The 19,471-nt window shown below is 44.2% G+C and overlaps 2 protein-coding genes across 6 annotated transcripts in view; one reads left to right on the plus strand and one right to left on the minus strand.

Annotated features, from left to right (window-relative positions):
* NIPA2 (NIPA magnesium transporter 2) overlaps nucleotides 1–19,471 on the plus strand; it is a 38,559-nt gene that overhangs the window by 17,959 nt on the left and 1,129 nt on the right. For 3 of the 5 annotated variants that reach the window (XM_069466714.1, XM_069466717.1, XM_069466712.1), the window contains 2 exons: nucleotides 1,105–1,265; nucleotides 5,009–7,259. In XM_069466714.1, the coding sequence (XP_069322815.1) occupies nucleotides 1,105–1,265; nucleotides 5,009–5,643 (796 nt within the window). In that variant the 3' untranslated portion in view covers nucleotides 5,644–7,259. Of the gene's footprint in view, nucleotides 1–1,104; nucleotides 1,266–5,008; nucleotides 7,260–9,367; nucleotides 11,150–19,471 lie in introns of those variants that run through there. The other 2 variants (XM_069466713.1, XM_069466716.1) reach the window with 2 other exon arrangements.
* The window catches only part of CYFIP1 (cytoplasmic FMR1 interacting protein 1), a 90,535-nt gene continuing 78,476 nt past the window's right edge, over nucleotides 7,413–19,471 (minus strand). Inside the window, 6 exon segments of the mRNA XM_069466709.1 lie at nucleotides 7,413–9,134; nucleotides 11,158–11,305; nucleotides 11,848–12,086; nucleotides 12,845–12,939; nucleotides 13,485–13,557; nucleotides 18,188–18,318. Of these exon segments, the coding sequence (XP_069322810.1) occupies nucleotides 8,970–9,134; nucleotides 11,158–11,305; nucleotides 11,848–12,086; nucleotides 12,845–12,939; nucleotides 13,485–13,557; nucleotides 18,188–18,318 (851 nt within the window). The 3' untranslated portion in view covers nucleotides 7,413–8,969.

A 19,471-nucleotide genomic window follows, 5' to 3' on the forward strand; every position in this document is an offset into this window, starting at 1 on the left:
GACATTCAGTGTACACACACTTTGGTAGGACATGGTTGGTGATGAGTAAATTTCTCCATCTGGCCTGGGGTGCTCATTTTGAAGGAGTGGTCTAAGACTTGTCCTGTTTGTGTTATTTTAATGATTAACCCAAGCAACCAATTCCATATTGAAGTATGGACTTTGGTTACTAGTCCTAACATTGATTGATAGATATTTTTATCCTTTCTTTTTTTTTTTTTTTTTTTTTTTTTTTGAAGCTCTGTGTAAAATAGAGTTATGGTACAAGTCATTACTCTTTACTTTTAATTTTCTTTATATTGTACTGTTATATTTATGAGTTTATAGTATGTTTTCTTTTTAGGTTTGGATAAAACTATATGTTATTAAATGTGATAATTTAATTAATAGGCAAATTATATATAAATAAATGAACACATAAGAAGGATGTATCAGCCAGTAGGAATAAATTAAAGTAGAGCAAATTTTAAGCATTGGATTGGATACAGATTTTTTTTTTTTTTTTTTTTTTAAGAGAGTTTCATTCACACCCAGGCTAGAGTGCAATGGTGTAATTGTAGGTCACCAGCCTTGAACTCTGGGCTCCAGCGATCCTCCTCCCTTAGCCTCCTGAGTAGCTGAGACTACAGGTGCATGCCACCATGGCTGGCTAATTTTTTTTATTTTTAAATTTTTTTGTAGAGACTGGGTCTTATTATGTTGCCCAGGCTGGTCTCGAACTCCTAGGCTCAAGCAATCCTCCTTCCTTGGCCTCCCAAAGTGCTAGGATTACAGGCTTGAGCCACCATGCCTGGCCAGATATAGATTCTTGATTAGGACATAAATTTGTACAAACTAGTTCTTTATTGTAAATTTCATATTGACTTCTTATAGTAGAAAAATGGTAGTAGTGTTTAATGAAGCAGATGATTTCCTAGAAACTTTGATTTTATGATTGAATGTGCATTTTCTTTACCTTGATTGAAAGGCAGCCAGAATCTTCATAAGCTCACAGTGTTTTAGTTTGAGTTTAATAGTTTAAATTCCAAGTTGCGTTGATACTTGAAAATGAGAAAAGTAGCTGATTATTTTAAAGTTCTTGATCTTTTTTTCTTCCTGTTTTAGTGCCATTCTTTCTTCATACTTTCTAAGTGAAAGACTTAATCTTCATGGGAAAATTGGTTGTTTGCTAAGTATTCTAGGATCCACAGTTATGGTCATTCATGCTCCCAAAGAAGAGGAGATTGAGACTTTAAATGAAATGTCTCATAAGCTGGGTGATCCAGGTAAGAAGAAAGAAAAGCTTTATTGGTGTTACTGTGTTTTACTTCTTAGTTTTTACTTCAATCAAAATATAATGTGCACATAAAGAGATAAATTGTTCTGTATGGCTGATTATGAGAAATAGTAGTCATGTTTCCCACTCCCTCCCATCCCTAACCCTTTGTTTCTTTTTTACTCTCAGTAATTTCAAACACATTAGGTACTTTTAGTTTCATTTCTTCTAGAAACGTCTCTTCCAGTGCCTCTGTCTGGCCTCAGTCAAGGCTATGTCTCGAGGCTGCCAGCAGTTGTCATCTGTATTTTCCTTCATCAGTATCCTGGGGATTCCCTTGACTATTTGCTTTTTCCTGGATCCCTTCTTTCCTGAATTTTGGATTTGCTCCTTAATCTTGGTGGTGCTGCTGTAGTAGTAGAAGAGAAAAGGCACAGAGGAGATGAGAGTTTTTGAGACCTGTATATCTCAAAATGTCTTTAACAAATCAAAGGGCGATTCTTTATCTTTTCTATCTGACCAGTTATTTTGTCTTTGTCTTTGGAAGCATGTTGGATGTTCTCTTTGTCCTTGGTGTCTGGAATTTCCTCCTGACGTGCCTAGATGAGGGTCCATTTTGGTCCATTGTGCTAGGTATCTTGATGGGTCTTTTTTTTTTTTTTTTTGAGACAGAGTCTCATTCTTTCACCCAGGCTGGAGTGCAGTGGCATCATCACAGCTCCTGGGCTCAAGACAAGCTGAGCTCCTGTCTCAGGCTCTCAAGTAGCTGGGACTACAGGCACGCGTCACCACGCTCAGCTAATTTTTTTTGTAGAGATGGTCTCACTCTTGCGCAGGCTGGTCTTGAACGCCTGACCTCAAGCAGTCCTCCTGCCTTGGCCTCCCAGAATGCTAGGATTACAAGTGTGAGCCACCACACCTGGCCCTGATGGGTCTTTTTAATTTGAAAATTTATGTCTTACTCTGGGGACCTGAATTGAATTACTTCTTTGCTATTCTTTACTGTTTGCCCTTCCTTGAATTATTACTCATCTGTTAATTGGAACTAATGAGCTAGACCATTAGTTTTCTTATTTTTTTCCCCTCATTTTCACTATATTGCCTTTTTGCTGTGCCTTCTGAGAGATCTCCTCAGTTTTATCTTCCAGCCCTTTTGCGTTTTTTTTCCTGCTGTGAAATTTTTAAGCTTGTTTTGTTGTTTGATTCTTAGTTATTTTAAAGTCTTTGCTAACATCTGGATTACTTGTGGCCCTGTTTTCTATGGTTCATTTTTTCTTTTGGCTTTTAGACATTTAGTTTTGTCCTTTGTCATTTTTGATTGAATGCTAGACATAGGATATTAAAAAGTGTAAAGGTTCTGAGTGATGTGTTTTTCTTCAGAAAACTTAAATTTCTTCTGGCAGGCAGGTAAGAGTACAGCAGATCACCTTCACCCTGAAGGTGTTTTAAAGCTTTGTTGGCTCTGGTTTCTTTCCAGTTTGCCTTTGTTTTTGTTCATAGCCCTCTGCCTCTCAACTGATAGCTTTGGGTCTTGACTTGAGCCCTATTACCTGGGGAACTGTGAGCTCTAGTACCTGCTCTTCAGACAAGACCACCAAAATCCCCACTCAGCCCTGCAGCCTGTTGGCCAGGCTTTCCATTTGGCTCCTCTGACTTTGGCTGTGCAGGTTATGTGCCCACAAAAGCCATAAGGGGAAATGTACACAGAAATCTGAGCTCCCTACTCTGGATCTTGGCCCATTAAGTCCCAGCTGCTAATAAGGCAATCCCAAATTCCAACTTACTCCAACTTGTTTTTACCTAGTCCACTGAAAATTCCACAAGTTTTGACTGGCCTTTCTGCCTATCCTTACCCCTTGCGTTGGCTGTTGCCCCGAGGGAAAAAGCAGAAGTAAAGATTGGGCTGATATTTCTCTTTTTTCTGAATTTTGGCCCCTTAAGTCCTGGCTGCTTTGATTGCTCTTTAGTGCCCTCAAATAAATGTTTCTTTGTTTGGGGGTTTTTTGTTGTGTTTTGTTTTTGTAGTTCATCCATTCTGTGGTTGTTTTAGGTACAAGATTAGTCTGTATTTCATTATTGTCTCTCTGAGGATATTAATGGTAGTTTTCTTGTTTTTTGGGAGATGGTTTATTTATCTTGAAGTGTTTATTTATTTTATAGTTTTCTTCTGCCTACATGGAAGAAACAAAGGCTTTGCATTTTTCTGTTTGTTTTGGCCTCTCTCCTGGTGGTCTTTACCTTCTTTTATTTAACAGTTTGGCTAGTCAGATCCCCAGCAAAAAAGCTTGTAGTTTCCTGCCTGGCCACAGGCATCCAGGGAGTGGAGTGGGGAGGAGGCGTTAATGCCCAGGTGTACATCTTATCCTGGCTGGGCATTCTCCAGTGCAAGACACTGTCTGCTGGGGGAGGGGAGGGACAGTCTCCCAGACCTGGACATGAGTCTCATTGTTTCTCGAATGGACTTTGCAGCTAGGCCTCATTCTCAGTCTTGCTTTCACCCCCACTTCAGAGGTACTTTGTACCTTTTAGCATTCTGTGCTGGAAACTGAGTCACTTTTTAATCTCTGATCACTGCTAATATAGGATTCAGCTTTCTTGGATCTGCTATTAACGTATCAGTTATTAGTTGTCCTCTGCTTTCTGACTTAGAAAATTACTGTATCTCCTTTCCTGTTATTGTTTTTGTGTATTTGCTTCTTTAGAAATCCTGGTAGTATTAGTGGAATTTGAGGAAGGAACAGAGTAAATGCATATCACTGCTCTGTACCTCAGTTTCCTCATCTTCCCCCCTCCCTTTTTTTTTTTTTTTTTTTTTTGAGACAGAATCTCACTCTGTTGCCTGGGCTAGAGTGCTGTGGCATCGGCCTAGCTCACAGCAACGTCAAACTCCTGGGCTCAAGCAATCCTTCTGCCTCAGCCTCCTGAGTAGCTGGGACTACAGGCATGCGCCACCATGCCTGGCTAATTTTTTCTATATATTTTTAGTTGTCCAGATAATTTCTTTCTATTTTTTTTATTTGGTAGAGACGAGGTCTCGCACTTGCTCAGGCTGGTCTTGAACTCCTGAGCTCAAACGATCCGCCCGCATTGGCCTCCCGGAGTGCTAGGCGTGAGCCACTGCACCCGGCCAGTTTCCTCATCTTAACATGCAAGTGTTAGTATCTGTGTTTTAGGGAAGTTGAGTACAAATTGCTGAGAAAAGTGCCTGGCCCATAGTGCTGCACAGTTGTTGGCTTTCATCATGCTGGCTTCAGTTCTCCATGTTCAACCAGAATGCCCACAGTATTTTTCAAGTTCTCTAATTGATTGCTGTTTACTCCAGCAGTTTTCCCTAAATATTAAAAAATTTTACCCCTTTTCTGAAAAACTCTATTTGTTTTCAGCATCTATAAATTGTTGAGCGCTCAAGGCCACCTTATGATTACTCTCCCTCTAGTTTCTGTCCCTGTTCTGATCCCACCGGTCCCCCATGCCTTGTTAGAGCACTTAAGTAGGCATCAGATGCTACTTAAGAAATGTCAGTGGAATAACAATTTGTGAATATGAAGCATGTTTTAATCTTCCAGCGTGTATAACTAACTAAATTCTCAGGATACTTTTGCTGGGGCAGCAAAAATAAAGCAGATTTGTGTTTTCAGGCCATGCCTTTTCTTCTTCCGATAAGAGTTTACTGTATTTTGTTTTGGATTTTCTGTGTTTAAGAACATCTGACTGAATATTTGATTAAATGTAACTTTTCTTTGCCTCCCCCAGGTTTTGTAGTCTTTGCAACACTTGTGGTCATCGTGGCCTTGATACTAATCTTCGTGGTGGGTCCTCGCCATGGACAGACAAACATCCTTGTGTACATAACAATCTGCTCTGTAATAGGGGCATTTTCCGTGTCCTGTGTGAAGGGCCTGGGCATCGCCATCAAGGAGCTATTTGCTGGGAAGCCTGTGCTGCAGCGCCCCCTGGCCTGGCTGCTGGTGCTGAGCCTGGTGGTCTGCGTGAGCACCCAGATCAACTACCTGAACAAGGCCCTGGACATATTCAACACATCCCTTGTGACGCCGATATATTACGTGTTCTTCACAACATCAGTTTTAACTTGTTCAGCTATTCTTTTTAAGGAGTGGCAAGATATGCCTGTTGACGATGTCATTGGTACTTTGAGTGGCTTCTTTACAATCATTGTGGGGATATTCTTGTTGCATGCCTTTAAAGACGTCAGCTTTGGTCTCGCAAATCTGCCTGTGTCTTTTCGAAAAGACGAAAAAGCAATGAATGGCAATCTGTCTAATATGTATGAAGTTCTTAATAATAATGAAGAAAGCTTAACCTGTGGAATCGAACAACACAATGGTGAAAATATCTCCCGAAGAAATGGAAATATGGCAGCTTTTTAAGAAAAACGTAATCAAAAGGTCAGTCTATAGTTCTGTTTAAAGTGAATTTGAATATCAGAATGTGTCTGAAAAAGCATTGTCCTCGAATAATGTTCTTTAAAGACAATCTTTTTTAAGGTTTAACTATGAATAATTTGGACCAAGAAATTACTTTTGTTATATTTTAAATGATGGTAGCTCACTAAAATGACCTCAAGTACATGACCAGTTTCTATTAACATTGTATTATTGTAGAGGTATTTTACATTTTGATTCCTTCTCCAAAATTCAAATGCACTAATGATAGTCTTAAGTCTATAAAAAATGCTTTATTTTTTCATTGGTGATGAAAATCTGAAATGTACATTTGTCATCCCCACTCCATCAATCCCTGACCATACAATTATGGCTTTTTTATTTTAAGAAAGAACAAAATTATCTCAATACATGATCCCGTGAATTACCTTACCTATGAAAAGGACTCCTGTCTGATGAAGATTTTAATTTTGAAATGTTAGTTTAAGGGAAAACTAAGTTACTGAATGAAGTAAATTCTTACAAAACAAAGAAAAGGTAGGAAATCATCCCAAGAAAGTATTTCTCAGGCTGTGACTTGTCACCACAAATCCGGTTTCCTGTGTGTATTTGATGGCCTTCTGAGACAGCACCTTACCGAATCAGGGCACCCTGTGTCTGTTCGGCTGGGCTCTGCTTTGCAGCCTAGCTGGATTTATTCTTTAGTTTCCCTAATCCCGTGATGCTGGGAACTTTGATTACCATTTTACATCAACTCTTGTACTTTTGAGTATATTTTCATAATAGTTATATTGTCATTTAGACTTAACAACTCTGGGAAATAAAATCAGAAGAGTAAGGTTATTTCTTAAGTTTAGCTCATGTTATAATAAAAAGATAAGTTGAAGCAATATTCTTTTCCAAGTCTGAATGCTTAAAACAAACTTGAAGCGTTTGTAAAATATGGTCTCTTTCTACCAAGCATTTTAGTTTGCTTAAGAGTTTGTTGGGACCATTATAAATTTTGCTCTTCACAAAATGCTTATGGAAAATTTCAAAGAACATATGCAAAAAAGGTAGAATAAAAAAGATGTAATGAACTCTAGCCAGCTTTAAACCTCTCCACCCCTAACCATTGATTGGCTCTTTAAAAAAAAAGGTGTTGATAGAATTAATTTCTGCCTGGGTGATGGGAAGAACATGGGCTCAGGCATTGCTGGTCCTGCCTGGTTACAGTGATGGTTCAGCACTGAGCTACCCTCGGCACTGCCAGGGCTCCCCTGCCCGTGGTGCTGACATCCCATGCAGCCCTCCATTGGCTGCACGATGGGCAGGGGAGCCCAGGTGCTGTTTTAGATACTTTTTCCTGCCTCTTTCCCATGTAATCTCTTTGTTTGTTTTTGGTAGAGACAGGGTCTTGCTATGTTGCCCAGGCTGGTCTTAAACTCCTAGCCTCAGGCAATCCTCCTGCCTTGACCTCCCAAAGTACTAGGTTACAGGTGTGAGCCACTGCACCCAGTCAACCCCCATGTAATTTTAATAACACAGATATACTGTATATTTTATGTATTGTATCTGTGCTTTGTACATAAAAGAACCAATTTTCACCCCCTTGGGGGTGGCAGGGCCCTCATTGAGAATACGTAGATTAATTAAAACTAATAAACTTATTAGCATTTTGTAGTACTTTAAATTATCTTATATGTAAGTATTCATTTTATTTGGTACATAATTATCTTATAAAACTTGGTAATATAAATTAGTTATTAATTACAGTAGCTTTTCATTATATTCTGTACTTTATAGGGTGACCACAGATACCACCTCTTACTCTGTAGCAAAATGCTGGCCCCAGGGTTAATTCACATTACCAAAAGCAACATCTTTAGGTAACTTTATAAATAGTTCTGTTAAACTTTATGTAACTCAGGGTCAGCAGTACAACAGACCAGTTCATACGCTTTCTCTGCCATGCTTGATGCTCCCGGATTTTGGTGTTAAGTTTCCAGAGGCATATGAATGTACTACTTTTTATGGCAATATGGCATCCATAGAAAATTTTAGCATTGCTGAATTTTGTGACACTCTAAAATGACTGCTAGGTTAAGACGTAAAATAAGTTTAGGTATTTGTCTGTATTATTTACTTACAATAGACAAACACTTTTTTCCATTAGATTAGGATTTTCAGAAACTTGTTGCCTTAATACTTTAAAATTTGGCTTTAGTTTCTCAATTCTTATCCATTTCTATGACTCTAGTAGTATAGTAGACTCTGATTATCCTTCATTTTGACAGATCACATGAACTAACTCCAGCCACACGAAGCAATTCAATTTACCCAGCACTTGGGAAGGCCAGCTGAGGGCTGTTAGGGATGGGACTCAGATTCTCCTGTGTCCCTTTTGTGCATCACCCACTGTCCCAGGTCAGTTGCCTTCTCCCAAGCTGCCAGCCTCTCCAGGTCATGGATGCTTGTAACATAGAGGCACTTAGAGCTCTCCTGTGCTGGAGTTGCCAGCACAAGTGCTGTTTTACATCTCATTTGCCTGTGGAAGCCTAAATATAAAGCTAACCATGTGTGCTGGCAAGAAAAGCTGTGTGCTGAATGGTGTCACAATTTTTGTCCTACCTCGTAACCCTGGAGGTGCCCTGCAGTCCGACCTGGGCCCAGCCTGTGAGCTCAGATAATTAGAGTACTTGCCCAAGCCAAGCCGCACAAAGTTGTAGTAAAGGAATGAACACAAATAAATTTCATTAGTTTTATTTCTATAACCTTTAAGTCATACCTCACAAATTAGATTTTGTCACAACTGGATTTAGTAGAAGCAGATAAATCAAGTTCACTATTTTCTGAAACACTGACACAAAAAAGGGAGGGGAACAATGACTTAGAAAAGATTGTTCATAAAAGACCATCAGAAAAATTCCTAAACAAAAGCTAAATAGTTAATTATTAATGGTAATTGGTAAAGAATTTTAATACATTAGCTGGTATTAAGTTTTGTAAGAAGGGATAAATGAATGCACTCAGCAGCATTTTATGACAGCTGCTAAAACATTCCATAGAAAAACTGAGAATAATTTTGTAAGAACACAATGGCAACAACCAGCAGCCAGTATTCTCAGACTTCCTAGTTACCAAAAGCATATACAATCTTAGTCTAGAAAAATAAGTCAATTTTATAAAATTAAGCTTTTAAATTGAGAAGCACCCCCTTTAACAGGTACAGAGATACTGAAAAATAGTCCCTAAAAATCTCACTGAATAGTTTACAGAACGAAAAACATGCCATTAGAGTTACCAAATGCCCTCAGCCCAGGCAGGTGCCCTCAGCTGCTGGCCAGAGACTGGTGGATGGGTGGCTGGAAGCAGCGCACGTGCTCCACGGGCGTGCTCTCCCCATCCCCTGACTTCAGGTACTTGTCCAGGATGGTGATGATCTCATCATTGAGAATCTGGAACTTGCGAATTCTCTCCACCATCTTCTTCAAAGGCTACAACAATGAAAGTCAAGAGGTTTTACTATTAATACTTGTATAGTCACTCTTCATGTTCAAAATGTCAGGATTTTCATATTTTCTCAGAAAAACTACAGCAAATGGTAATGACATATACTATCTCTTTAAAGCAACTATTGGAACAATGAATATATTTTGAATTTAAACATATTTCTCTTGTTGGTTTCATGCTGCTAACTGTGGATTCACTCGTTTGTACAACTTACAAGCCTGTGCATTCAACAATCAGCAATGAAAAACCTACTGCCTGCTAAAAGCTGGGAAAAGATGATGATATGGTGAGTGGAGAAAGACCAGTAAACTAGTATAATACAAGTTTTAGACTTCCAGTTTGGTAATATTGTGCAGAGGATGCTTTGACAGACCCTCCTTCTATAACAGACCTGGATAAGGAATACACACAAAGTGAAAACTCGTGAAAGCACTGCTGGTTCTGCTTGTGCAGGTGGGAAGGCACGAGCTGGAGCTTCCTCAGGCGCAGACACTAACAGCAGCAGCAGAGCGAGGAGACAGCTGGGCTACACCTGGGGACGGTGAAGCCAGGACCCTCTGATTAGGTTAACGTGACCCAGGCTGGTGACAGCCCCTGGAGAAGAGCAGCAGCAAATGCAGCTCTTGGGAGGAAAGCAGTCTAATTAAGTTCGATCAAGTAAGAGCTCCCAAATAAAAAAAATCCAATACACAACGAAATGTTTCAGACACCCCCAAGGCCTTCAGATAGTAGAATTAAAAGATACCGAATATAAATTACATGAAATATATAAAAAAAAAATAAGAGATGGAAAAAAATTCAGTTAAGATAAAATGATCAATGTAAAGAACCAAAATGAACTTTAAAAATTAATAATTTTTGAAAGTAAAAACCCAGCAGATCAGACACAGCTGAAGTGAATCAATTACCCGAGCTATCTGAAGAAAGCACTCCAGATACAGCCCTGACAGCCAAGGACATGGGGGCATGCGAGGCAGAACAGCCCCTCAGACGTCCCCACCCGACCCTGGAACCTGTGAGTGTGCTGCCTTACGTGGCAAAGGGCCCCTGCTGGTGAGGCTAAGGTTATGGAGCGAACCCTGGGTCGTCCAGGTGGACCCAGTCTAATCACATGCACACAGAACATTCTCTAGCTGGAGGCAGAAGAGATGTGGCAGAAGTGAACGCCGGAAGATTCGAAGTGGAGACTGCTCGAGCCGCTGTTGCTGGAGGGGCCACATGTAAAGCATGAGAGGGGATGGGGACCTAAGTCCTGCCACTTCAAGGAATTAAATTCAGCCAACTACCTGAATGAGCCTGGAAGCAGATTCATCCCCAGAGGCTCCAGGGGGAACACACCCCCACTGACACGCTGATTTGGGCTTTGTGAGACTGTAAGTGGAGGACACAGCTGGGCCATGCTGTGCCCAGACTTCTGACCTAGAGAACTGTGAGATAATAAATGGTGTTTAAACCGCTAAGCCTGTGGTGACTTGTTACGGGAGGAAGAGAAAATTAATACAACAGGGTGAGGGACGTGGAGAATAGTATAAGAAGGTCTAATGTGTGTAACTGAGGTCCTGAAAGAGAAGAGTAGAGAGAATGGAAGAAAGGTTAAAATATTTGAAAAGATAATGGCTAAGTATTTTCTAGAATTCAGTTACAAGGAATCCATAAAATGATAAAGACAAAAGATCTTAACAGTGAAAAAAGCATACTTTGACTTGTAGGGAGCCAGAAGACTGGAATAATATGCCAATATTCAGAAGACACAGATCCTATATTCTATAAGGTGAGATAGGAAATAGATGTAAGTACCTAGGAAATGGAGCAGTTAGTATTTTATCTGCCAGACTGCTATACTTGACAATTATATTTAGATTCATTCTGGAAATGAAAAGAAAGCTTCAGGTGGTGGTACCTTATGTACTAGGATGAAAAATATTCCCAGAAACAAGAACTTAACATAAATAGAAAGTACACTTTTGCAAAAGGTCTGCATATGGTGGAAGATTTTTTTCCACATACCACATTTTTGATAATCTCATCTTTGCCATCATGTTTCTGAACTTTAAGTAGATGGTAGCAGAAATCCAGTACAGCAAAACGCCGCTGTTGCCCGAGAAGTACAATGATCATACAGCCAGCCCAGTGCAGCCCGTCTCCAAAGCACTGCCTGGAAAGAAAAAGCGATAAATAGAATGAGATGAACGAGAAATTGTAAAGTCTTTCCTGAGTCTGTCTGCACACATCACTGGCCAAGCCATCTACATTACTGTCTTTGCCCACACGGTCAATTTCCACAGCCGGGAGAGTGCTGAGAAGCAGATAACTGACTGTTACTTATTTTTGGTAAATACCTTTTTTGAGTTCATCTGGTATGCTCTTTCCTGACCTTTTTTTAAATCACAGCCCCTTTGTGAAGAAGGACTTTATGAAACTTCCACCTAGAAAATGCATACCCAGTTTGCACACAGCTGCAGTGGGCTCAGAGACTCCTGCATACTAGAGCCCTGAGTCGGCTCTTGGCATCAAGTAAAAAGCCCCACTTAGGCTTAAAGCAGCACAGCAAGTTTCTGGCCCACGTCCCCAGTCCCCAGCAGCGCAGTCCCCGTGTAATAGCCTAAAACCTACCTCTGCTTCCTGACCTGCCCCCAGTAGCTCCTTCCCCCTCCCGCGAACTCCGCCCTGCCCCCAAGTGTCCCACGGAGCACTCACTCGACCGTGAACTCGTGCGTCCCCACAGGGATGCAGTACACAAACTGCATGGCACTCCACAGTCTGTGAAACTCGACGCACTCATCCACATGCATGACCCCGTTGCTGGGCAGAGGCCCGCGCCAGATGGGGTCATCCAGGAAGGTCCGAATCCGCGTCAAGATGACTTCAAACATAGACAGGCCACAGCAGAGACGTTCCTTTGTCAGCAAGTCCCCCTCTCTGGCGATGGCAATTTGCTACAGAAAGGACAAGCAGTAGAATTTATGGGCCACCGCAGGAAGCAGGAACATTCTGATATCACACTACCCTAGTTCTGTTACGTCTTAATGGAAAACCATCTTACCTGCAGAAGAGGATTTTAGAAGCATCAACAAAATAATTGTGTCAGCAATTACGTATGTGTCTTATAAGATTAAATATATTTTACAGTTAAAAGGAGTTGAATACAGCTATTCTGTATTCTTGCCTCCAGGAGACACTTGGCAATGTTCAGAGTCATTTTTTGCTGTCACAACTTGGGATAGGTCTACTGGCATCTGGTGGGTAGAGGCCAGTGATGCTGTTAAACATCCCACAATGCACAGGACACAGTGCATAGGACAGCTCCCACCACAAAGAATTATCTGAGCCAAAACAGCAACAGTGCCGAGGTTGAGAACCCTGACGCAGTATGAGCCGGTAGATAACTGTAGAACTCTACCCCGACACCTGCCTCCTGCCCCTATTTCTGCTGTTCTTAAAAACTATGAAAAAGCTTTCTTCATTAAGGGATGGACAGTGACAACAGCAAGTGACATTGTTTGTGTCTTACATGTCAGGTCATGTGGTAGGCCCCATCCACGTATTAGCTCATTTAAACTTCACGCCTACCCCATGATACTGAGGCCTAAGGGGCTGAGCAGCCCGCTGGACCTCCGATGCCTTCCCTTCTGTGTCCAGCCCAGCCATATGGACACCCAGCTTGCCACAGCCACAGCCGTCACAGCGCCTTTACCTGAGGGGTCCCAAGCCTTTCAATCAGAGGAACAAGATGCAGTGGGGCGTACTTTGATTCGAGTCTTTTCATTTTGGCATCAAGTCTCTCCCCCTCTGCAGTAGAAAAAAATATTTTATTATATTCTGCTCCTTTGTATAAAAGAATAATTGTAAAAGTTTAAATTTATTATAAAAAACCAAGATTTTTAAGTTAACATTATGTATACAGATTCTCTTTGAAAATTCTTTCACAGACTTGCTAGCTCATTTGATCTTTTAATTCAAACTGTCAGAACTGATTTTCTGTTCAATATTCACTTTTTAAAAAACTTACTGAAAATTCCAAATGTCATCGAAAGCAGAATGGTACAGTGACCCTCTGTACCCATCATCCACTATAAAGGTTATCAACTCATGGCCACTCTCATTTCAACCCAACTCCCCCTGCCCATGCTATTTCGAAGCAAATCTAAATGTGTCACTTCAGCCATAAATATTTCAGGTCCTCAAAATTCACTTTACTAGGTTCTACACACTCTCCCGGGTGGCCCTGGTGATGACTGAATAGGCAGCAAACTCACGATCCGCATGGCCTATGGCTCTGGCCACACCTGCACAGGGCAGTGTGGACACCCTGCTTGGGGGACACACAGGCTCACCTTTCACATGGACTCTTGGCAAGATGTTCTGGAAAGGAGCCGCGTGCAACAGGTCACACACTTCTTCTAAAGACTAGAGGAAAAAGAGAACGTCACGTTAGGAAGTATACCTCACTGCGAAGACAGAGAAACCTGGTGCTGAAAACAAAGTTCATCTCTGCCTTTTAGTGTAAAATAGACTAAGTGGCCTATCAGTAGAACATTCTGGGATGACGAAAGTGTCCTGTATCTGTGCCGTCTACTATAGTAGCCACCAGCCCATGTGGCTGTTAAGTATTTGGAATGTGGCCAGTGTGCCTGAGGAACTGCATTTTGAATTTTAGTTACTTTTAATTAATTTAAATGTAGACACAGGTCAGTAGCAGCACTGAACTCTGTTTTCCAGCACTTACCAGCTGGCAGACTCCCTATCCCTCCCTGCTAATTTGACAGCAGTCTCTTAAGAACCACAGTTATAACAAGACTCCACTGCACTCACAGAACGGGCACATCTGCAAACAGTGTGGGAGGCGAGAGGAATGGGAAGCATCACCCTGGTCCCCAGGATTGGCTCATTGCCCACAGAACCCAGAATGTTGCAAGCCAGCACCCTGAACCTGCTCTTGCATCACAAACTCCTCTGCAGAGGTAACAGCCTTACACGGGGTCCATTCTTCAGAACAACGCATGTGGAGAGAGGTTGCAGAGCCCCCTAGCACCCACCACAGACCTCAAGACAGTCAACACAGAGCAAGCTCTGCCTGCCCACCTGCAGGCGTGAGAGCTCTCAGACCGCAGGAAGGGTCTCTCCAGATGGTGGAGAATCACACCGCAGAGCAGGCTGAGGACAGCAAGGAGCTTTCATCGCCTTCTATTCTACACTCATTCTGAAATCCCAGAATCCCACAGGAATGAAGTCAATGACTGAACAAAGAAATGGCTATCACAAAGTCCAGAAAGCCAAGACGTACACCACTAATGAGATTCTACCTCCTCAGATCTCCCCAAACACCAAGAGGAAGAAGAGAAGACTTTTCTGTACTCATTAAGCAATGTCCCGTTGCCACTTATAAACTTAGTGCCAGCTGCCAGTCAGCCACCATCTGCCACCAGGACACTCAGAAAGTAGACTCAGCACCCCACACACACCTTCCATCCCCAAGACCAGCACCCGAGCGGCCACCCTGAGCTCTTCCTTGGGACATGCGTCCCAGGAGCCGACTTGGAGCTGAGCCCGGGAGGCCTGCTCCCTCGGGGCCTCCGATCCAGGGGAGGTGCAGACAACTAAGACAGAGAGGGAGAAGAAGGGACCAGATAGTGACGACACACCACGCACACAGCCAGCCACGGGTGATGCGGGGAGCATTGAGTGGCTACAGGAAGGACGAGCGTCCTACCGTCTGACGTGCAGAGTCTGCAGGACATGCTTCCACCAAGTGGGAAAAGCAGAGCAGCGAGGGACAACGGGCCCACCTGTGGGTAACCCGGCCAGTGATGGAGGATGGGATGTGGGGGACAGCCCCAGTGGGCGGGAGTGGGGGCTTGGTGGGCCATGCAGGCGCTGCCACCACCACTGAACTCAAACTTCTGCTCCCAAACCAGAAAAAGTGAGAATAGCTATAAAAACCAGCATTGAAAGCAAATGAGCAGTCTAAAACAAAAACTTGATTAAACACACACACACACACACACACACACACACACACGACATACACACTAAAGAACTATTACTAGCATTTTCAGGTTGGGTTTAGGGAGCAGAATCAGAATGAAACAATCCTTCAGAAAGCTGGAAGATGAATCTACCCAATGTACAAATTCAAAACAAGATCAACAACTTTTGTTCTAAAAAAAACCAAATCCTGGTGCCAGTCCCAACCACCACAGCCTCAAGGAACGGGCCCCAGGGCAGCTGCCTCACCATGGGTGTCGTCCACCGCATGCCGGGGCTCTCAGGCCAAGGAGAGCGGCGCAGGGCTCCCTGCCACTACCCAAAGCTATTCTGCAAGGCTGTGCCCTCAGGAAGGCTCAGCCTTCCCTGCCCCCCACCCACGGCCAGTACCTTCGGGCCTGGACACACACAGAGGCTGCAGCTTGGACGTGGTTTGTTCCCACCCACTCAAGTGCAAGGTTAATTGCCAATGTAGTGGTGCTGGGAGCTGGTGCCTTCGAGAGGTGATGAGGTTAGTACCCCCACAGCAGGTGCTCACACATGAGGCTGCCCTCGTGTTTACGCTCTGTGCACTGCCCGCCGCCCCTTCCACGTGACCCTCATGGACCCTGCTTGATAGGGGGCTTCCCAGCCTGCAGAATCATGAGCCACAAACGCTTCTTAAGACTCCCTCAGTCGCATGTATTGTTACAGCAGCACACAACAGACCAGAGAGAGATCGCACTTCACACTGTGTGTTGTGAAAAAGCTGCCCATGAGGGGAACTTCCTATATTAAATATTTAAAATTTAAGATGAGAGATTATTATTTAAAGGAATTTGTCCTAGCTTATCTGGCTTTTAGAAATTCGTATTTCTTTGGTGAACATGTTTTTAGAGTGAGGCCGCCCTGGACATCAGCCTCTTGCTGACCCATGACTCAGGTGGGTTCTCTGTCTCACGCCATTGCTGCCACTGTGGGGAGGGCGGCATGGGGGGCTGCTCACTTGGGGTCTCCACTGAGCTCACAGGTGGCTGGCACCATGAGGGTCTGGGCTGCTGCAGAACAGGTCTCTTGGGCATGCAGGGACAGAGGGGAGCTGAAGGACCCAGGTCCGACGAAGGCTGTCAGCTCCCAGATGTGTCCACGCCTGACCTTGGACTCCCGACATGTGAGCCAACACATTCTTTTTCCACATAGGCTTGTGTATGACAGCTGGTCCCACGGCTCAGCCCCTAGAGGCCTGGCAGTCTGATTGCCACCCCCTGAACTGTGTACAGGGCGCCCCAGCACTGCCCTCCCAAAGCACGACTCTGCTTCCACAAAGTCCTCAGGGACCTGGAGATAAGAGGCTGCTTTAAGAAGCAACATAGCAAAGGTCTCCCAGATAGGTCTAGAGAAGCGCTGAAATTCCCATGGGCAAGCCAACATGTCTCTTCAATACACCTGGCAAGACAGCCGCCTCTAAAACTCACAGGGCAGAACAAAGATCCGTGAAGTGGCTACGTCCTTGTGAAGAGGAAAAAGGCAAGGAGACGTGCCTGTCAGGTACCAAGAATTACGAGAGGTCTGCAGTGAGTAACACCACATGCTACTATGCCCGAGACAGACGCTCGGACCACTGGGATGTGGCAGAAACCCAGGGGACAGACCGGTGCAGCCACGGGATGCTGCAGACAGCATGTGACAGCCTGCTCAGCAGAGGAAGGAGGAGCCCTTTAGCCATGGGGATGAGGGACAACTGGTTATTCCACAGGGAAAAGAAAAGCTTTATCCACATCTCACTTTACACACAAAACCCATTTCCTGGAGCATCACAGATTTTAAAGCAGAAGGCAAAACTTAAACCCTTAGATGAGAATGTAAGAGAATGACCTCATGACCTGTAGGTAGGGAAAAATTTCTCTAAAAAGATACAAAAATATGCTAATCATAAAAAACACAGCCTACATTCAAATCAAGGGCATTTTATCCAAAATCACCACTGTCAAGAGTGAAAAGATAAGCCACAAGCAGAAGTATCTGCAATGCGTGTAACACATAAAGGACAGGCAACAAACTTCTATAAATGAGCTATAGAAAAACGGAAAAGAATCAAAAGAGGCATTTCACAGAAAAAGAAATAAGAGCCAATAAAGACATGGAGATGTCACCTCCGTGGTCACGAGAGAAAGGCAGAAGAGATTCCATTTCACACGGGGTTTCCCATTCAGGTGGTTACAAACCGCCAGCTGATGGGATGTGCAGGGGATGGAGGAACAGGCTAAATGACACCCTGGGGGGGCAATCAGTCAATTCAACGTTCCACTGTGCCGTGTCCTGAGTGGTGGTGGGCTCCCAGCTATCCCCTATTACACTGTCCACTTGTGCTGGCAGCCACAGGGCACATGCAGCATTTAAATTTAAATCAGTTAAAAAAATTCAGTAAAATATAAAAATCAGTTGCTCAGTCGCACGGAGCCACACTTCAGTTGCTAAACAGCCTCACAATGCAGAGCGTGCTCCTGAGCAGCAAGGCTTTATACCTTTCAGGTACGTCAGCTCTGTTAGCACAGATGTCGCAAATATCAGATCATACAACATTTTCACGATGTTCATCTAGGAAAACACTCTTGAAACAACGAACTCCATTATACTTTTGTCTTTCAACTATAGGGAACAAATTCAAAGTCTCAATAGTCATGAAAAAAGAATAGTGCTTTACAACTGTGGTCCCCAACCCCAGGTCCCCAGAGCTCTGCAGCACCCTCCCCCACACAGCCCCAGTCCGTGGAAAAATTGTCTTCCATGAAATTTAGGAAGGGGGCGCCGCACAGCAGGAGGAGAGCGGCGGGCGAGGGAGCGAAGCTTCATCTGTATTTACAGCTGCTCCCCATCGCTTGCCACCCCCACACCATCCTGGTTTCTGGAAAAATTGTCTTCCATGAAACTGGTCTCGGTCCCTGACACCAAAAAGGTTGGGGACCGCTGCTTTACAACACTGCCCCTCAACACCACTAAAGAACTCCCAGTAAAAAAACCTTCCTCTGTTGCTGGCGGGGAGCACCCTGGGCAGGCTGGGCCGGGCACTCACCAGGCTCTGCTCGATGAGCAGGCAGAAGAGGATGGCGTTCCCCACCTCCCGCAGGTTCTGGAAGCACACCGTCTTCAGCTCCGCGTACTCCACGATGTCCTTCAGCTGGTGGTGGAAGAACTCCAGGATGCCTGCAGTGGTAGAAGCAAGTGGCTGGGTGGGGGGAGGCTATGATGATAGGAATGTCATCACGTCACAAGAATAAAGGGGAGAGACCACATCATCATCCTCAGTGGAGCCAGACAAGGTATGCGGTAAAATTCAGTAGCTCTTCACGGCACAGAAGGGAAAGCACCTCATCTGACACAGGGCGCCTGCAAACCTACGGCTACCACCACTCCCAGCGGGGAAGCCTGCACACTCCCTCCCCACGCTCCAGAGCCAGACAGGTGTCACACGGATGTCCCGGTCAGGCAGTGAGGCACAGACAGGCCCAAGGCATAAACCCTGGAGAGCTGATGCTCCCTGACCTGATCTGTAGATTCAATGCTAACCTGTCTCCAAAGTGTGGTCACACAGAAGGCCCAGGCGAGCTGAAGCTACCCTGGGAAGAACGAAGCTGGAGACGCCACAGACCCCAAAGCCCTCCTTCCAATAGGACCCCCCCCATGTGGCCACCTGAGACGGCCCCTTCCTCGCCACAGCCACACCCAGTTCCCCCACCTCGTTGTTACCATGGCATGAATTCAGACGTGCGCCCCGGGCAGCCCCCGACAAGCAGGCAGGAGGGGAGCCAAGAGCAGCCGCCTGCACATGTGACTTTCTCACACTGAATTTGGCCTAAAAATTCCCATCTCTAGTCAGGACATGAGCATTAGTTGTATTATCCCAACATTCCTCATCTACCTTCTGACGATAAATTAAAACTAGATTCTCCGAAGCAAGGGCCACACTGATGGTTATTTCCCTTCACTCGGCCAAGGGGGACCCGTCACCGTCTCCTCAAACACCGACCAGAGTGTGGGCACCTGGCAGCATCTGGGAGCTCGGCCACGCCAATGGCCCATCAGGACGGTCTCTCATCGGCCACCCGTGTGTGGCATCAAGTCACTTAACAAGGCAAGGCCAATGTGCAACTGTCCGGCTTTCAAGAAAGTATCACCAGATGAGAGACACTTTGTTACGTGACAGAGGTTCCCGTAGTCCAATTTATCATGCAGCAATATCTTTTGAGATTAAAGCGATCTATTTGGATAGCCCCAAACCAGCGTGCGAGCCACACAAGCCTGGCCCCTGGAACAGCACATCTGCCTGAGGGCCCCACGGCCTGTAAGCAGGACAGGA

The sequence above is a fragment of the Eulemur rufifrons genome, chromosome 3 (genome assembly GCF_041146395.1).
Source record: "Eulemur rufifrons isolate Redbay chromosome 3, OSU_ERuf_1, whole genome shotgun sequence".
In the NCBI taxonomy this organism is placed as follows: Eukaryota; Metazoa; Chordata; class Mammalia; order Primates; family Lemuridae; genus Eulemur; species Eulemur rufifrons.